The sequence below is a fragment of the Merops nubicus genome, unplaced genomic scaffold, assembly GCF_000691845.1.
Source record: "Merops nubicus isolate BGI_N331 unplaced genomic scaffold, ASM69184v1 Scaffold39945, whole genome shotgun sequence".
Taxonomy (NCBI): Eukaryota; Metazoa; Chordata; class Aves; order Coraciiformes; family Meropidae; genus Merops; species Merops nubicus.
Genome location: NW_008608317.1, coordinates 2633 through 6221, shown reverse-complemented (window position 1 = coordinate 6221; position 3589 = coordinate 2633). Strand labels below are relative to the sequence as shown.

General features: G+C 49.3%; 1 protein-coding gene across 1 annotated transcript; it reads left to right on the top strand.

Annotated features, from left to right (window-relative positions):
• Positions 1 to 231: 231 nt before the first annotated feature.
• Positions 232 to 1736, top strand: MPST (mercaptopyruvate sulfurtransferase). Its single transcript, XM_008940224.1, has 2 exons — positions 232 to 883; positions 1375 to 1736. The coding sequence occupies exons 1-2, from the start codon at positions 289 to 291 to the stop codon at positions 1671 to 1673; spliced, it is 894 nt and encodes a 297-aa protein (XP_008938472.1). The 5' UTR covers positions 232 to 288; the 3' UTR covers positions 1674 to 1736.
• The last annotated feature ends 1853 nt before the right edge of the window (positions 1737 to 3589 follow it).

The following is a 3589-nucleotide window of genomic DNA, read 5'->3' as shown; positions in this document are numbered from 1 at the left end:
GCTGGATGTAGAGGGCCCGGGGGGGCTGTAGGGGGGCTGGGCACATGGCTCTCCTGCTCGGGGCAGTGTTTGAGCTGAGCTCGGTGAAACTTTTCAGGGCTGGAGTATGTCAGACCCCTCACTGTAGGCTTAGCCAGCACCTTAGTGCAGACACAAGTTCCAAAATGGGTCTTCATCTAGTTGCTTTTAGTAAGGACGGTCTCTAACGTGCAGCTTTCTTCCCTTCGGAGTCAGGTGGATCCAGGCAGACCCCAGGGAGCAGGTCGTCTTGGCCACGACTCTAGAGTGATGTCGCAACAACTCCTCTACCGTGCTCTGGTGTCTGCAAAATGGCTTTCAGAAGCCATCAAGTCCCAGCAGGCTGGTCTGGCCTTGAGAATCATCGATGCGTCCTGGTATTTGCCGAAGATGAAGCGCGACCCGAAGAGGGAATTTGAGGAACGTCATATCCCTGGAGCAGTTTTCTTCGACATTGACCAGTGCAGCGACCGTACTTCACCTTACGACCACATGCTGCCCAAGGCTGGTGACTTTGCTGAGTACGTGGGGAAGCTGGGTGTGGGGAATGATTCCCACGTTGTGGTGTACGATGGCAGCGACCAAGGTCTTTTCTCAGCACCCCGGGTCTGGTGGATGTTCCGGGCCTTCGGACATGAAGCTGTCTCCCTTCTGGATGGTGGCCTGAAGAACTGGCAGCGAGAGGGGAATGCTCTGAGCTCTGGAAAAAGCCAGGTAGCTCCTGCTGAGTTCCATGCCTCGTTGGACAAGTCCCTGGTGAAAACGTATGAGGACGTCTTAGATAACTTGGATTCCCACCGCTTCCAACTCGTGGATGCACGTGCTGCAGGGCGGTTCCGGGGAGTAGAGCCAGAGCCCCGAGATGGTAATGTGCCTCCTGAGACACTAGCATAATAAACAGGGGCTTTGCTTAAGGTGCCCATCAGTTTTGACTCCTGTAGAGATAATGAAGGGAAATGTGGTTGTCCTTTATGGGATGGAACTTGAGGGAGTGTATCCACCTGCCCTCCTCTCTTCTTGACTGGCAAGTGCAGCTCTTTGAAAATTCAGGAGTGGGGTTGAGGACATACACCTCAAATATATGAATTGGTCTTTTCATGTACTGGTGCTACTGTTCCCCTCAATGTCTGTGGAGGTGCTTCAGTCAGTGCCTCATCAGAGTTGCACTGATGCCAGTCATCCTTCTTGAGCAGTCAGTAATCTAGTAAAGCAAAGTTTAACAAAAATAAATGCATTTGTTTTAACAAAATACACTAAAGAGTAAATATTCCTCCCAGTGAAGCAGAAAATGGTTTTTACAATGGATTTGTTCTGGAAAGTAAAGGTTAATTCCTATCTGTATTGCTTTTCCTCCAGGAATTGAGCCTGGTCATGTCCCTGGGTCAACAAACATCCCCTTCACCGACTTCCTCACAGAGTCTGGCTTAGAGAAGAGCCCCGAGCAGATCCGCAGTCTTTTCCAGGAGAAGAAGGTGGACCTCTTAAAGCCAGTGGTAGCCACGTGTGGCTCTGGGGTCACTGCCTGCCACGTGGTGCTGGGGGCATACCTCTGTGGCAAACCAGATGTTGCTGTGTACGATGGGGCCTGGGTGGAATGGTACATGAGGGCACAGCCTGAAAATATTATTTCTGAGGGAAAGGGGAAGACAGTGTAATAAGCTGCTCTGTCTCCCAGCTGTACAGATAATTTGCCTTCAAAGAGGATTTGGAAAAGATGGGTTGAGCATTCCTGGTTAAGTGTCTTGAGGTGAAAGTGTTGGGTGACAAGTATAGGCACATGGTGCTTTGGCACTTTCTCCTTACCCTGCTGCTGCTTAGGAGCATAAAGGTGACCTGGGCAGCCAGCTCTGGGTGACCCTGCTTGAGCAGGTGGAGTGAATCAGATGTCTTCCCAAGGTCACGTCCAACCTCAGCCATTCTGTGATTCTGTGGCCTTTTTACCACATCAGATGAGAGGGAGAGAGTGCTGGTGGCAGCATGGAGAACTAAGTCAAGCCAAGCTTGTCACCTGGGATTTCCACCATGTTTATGTACAGGAGGGTCATACTTGTGTAACTGTGCCTCACAATCCTGCTCTCTGCCTTTACCCTAGAAGCCATTCATGCACTTTATGGCCATTTCAAGTGCACAAGTTTGGGGCAGGACATAACTCTTAAAGGAACAACTACAGCTTCCGGCTCAGCACTTAGGGTAGAGACTTAGCTTGGATTTCTTCTTGCACTTGAACTCTTCCTCCATATCTACTTAGCCAGTTTTGTACTCCCATGGTCCAAAATCCCCCTTGAGAATGAGATTTTGGGATTAAAGAAGGATAAATAAACATGTTTCAAGGTCTTTCTGCTGAATGGAACTTATGTGAGTGTTGCCTTGGCGATTGCTTTTCAGGAACTCTATTTTGGTGGGACCACTTTGTCTTGATGATTCAAATGAGATATTTCCTTTTCTCTGTGAGTAGAACTACGTGTCACCCTCAACAAGCTCTTTGGCAGGGAGGACAGTGGCCTGCCTCTCTCTTGGGACTTCACACCACCTTCCTCCTTTCCTTACCCATTTGCTTTTTGACCTAAATCTCCACATTAATCAGTCTCAGCTCTGCTCTTCAAAGGCTGGATGTCAGTTCACATGGTGAAAATTTGACTGCGTGAGTGTTTCTGTTTTTTCTTTAAGACCTCCCATGGAACCTTAAAAAACTTAAGGGAGCTGGCACCTACAGAGGAATAGCCCACAGTGGCACATCTGAGGTGGCCCTTCCTAAGCGGTGCTATGGACATTTAGGGTGGCAGCCTTGCAGGGTCCTCTCCTAGCCACTGAATACGAGGGCTGGATCCTTTCCCACTGGGGAGTGTTTATTCTTCCCATTTCCTTTGGCCTTTGTTGGTGGCAGCCCTGGCTTCATCGTGGGCTTGGCTTGCATGCACACGAGCTCCATTTCTGCTCACTTTCTCTGGAGCTAGAGCTTTACTGTCCAGATGAGTTTTTTCCTCTGTCCTCCCCACCCACACATACAAACCTGACCTTTCTACCCATTTCCGGTGACTGAAAGGATTCTATTCCCCTACTTAAATCCAGTCTAACAACCTTTGGGGTTGTGTTCAGGGACTTGGTTTTCTAGCAATTGCTTCCTGCAAGGGAAACAGGAGAACCAGTCAGCATGCCATGTTGCAGTCTGTGACTGCCAACACTTCAAAACAAACATTTTAAGCTGACCTATGGTATTGACACAAAACCAGAAGGATAAGCACTGGCCAGGGCCCTGTGTGCCAATGAACAGCAGTGCTGTGCCTGTCCTGTTTCTCCATGAAACTTTAGTTATTACAGAAAGCTGACATATTCTTTCAGACTTTGTGGATGCAAGGGGCTGGTTTTTGCTCTTGTCATTCTAGAATGTTTGGCAGTTCAGCTGAAGTGCTGTGGTTTTTTCCCCCTGAGCCCAGGGACTGGTGGGGTCAGTGGGAACCTCTCTGCTTCCTCTTGAGACTGAGCTGCTTTCCTCTGTCCTGTGTGTCACAGGGAGGTGTCTGCTGCAGCCCAGCCATCCACCTGGAGATGGCAAATGAATTGAAAGATTTCC

What these genes read in the sequence shown, in the direction of transcription:
- MPST (XM_008940224.1), top strand. Translation starts at nt 289, where the DNA reads ATGTCGCAACAACTCCTCTACCGTGCTCTGGTGTCTGCAAAATGGCTT. An exon ending in AGAGCCAGAGCCCCGAGATG is followed by an intron (nt 884 to 1,374) that starts GTAATGTGCCTC and finishes CTTTTCCTCCAG; the next exon opens with GAATTGAGCCTGGTCATGTC.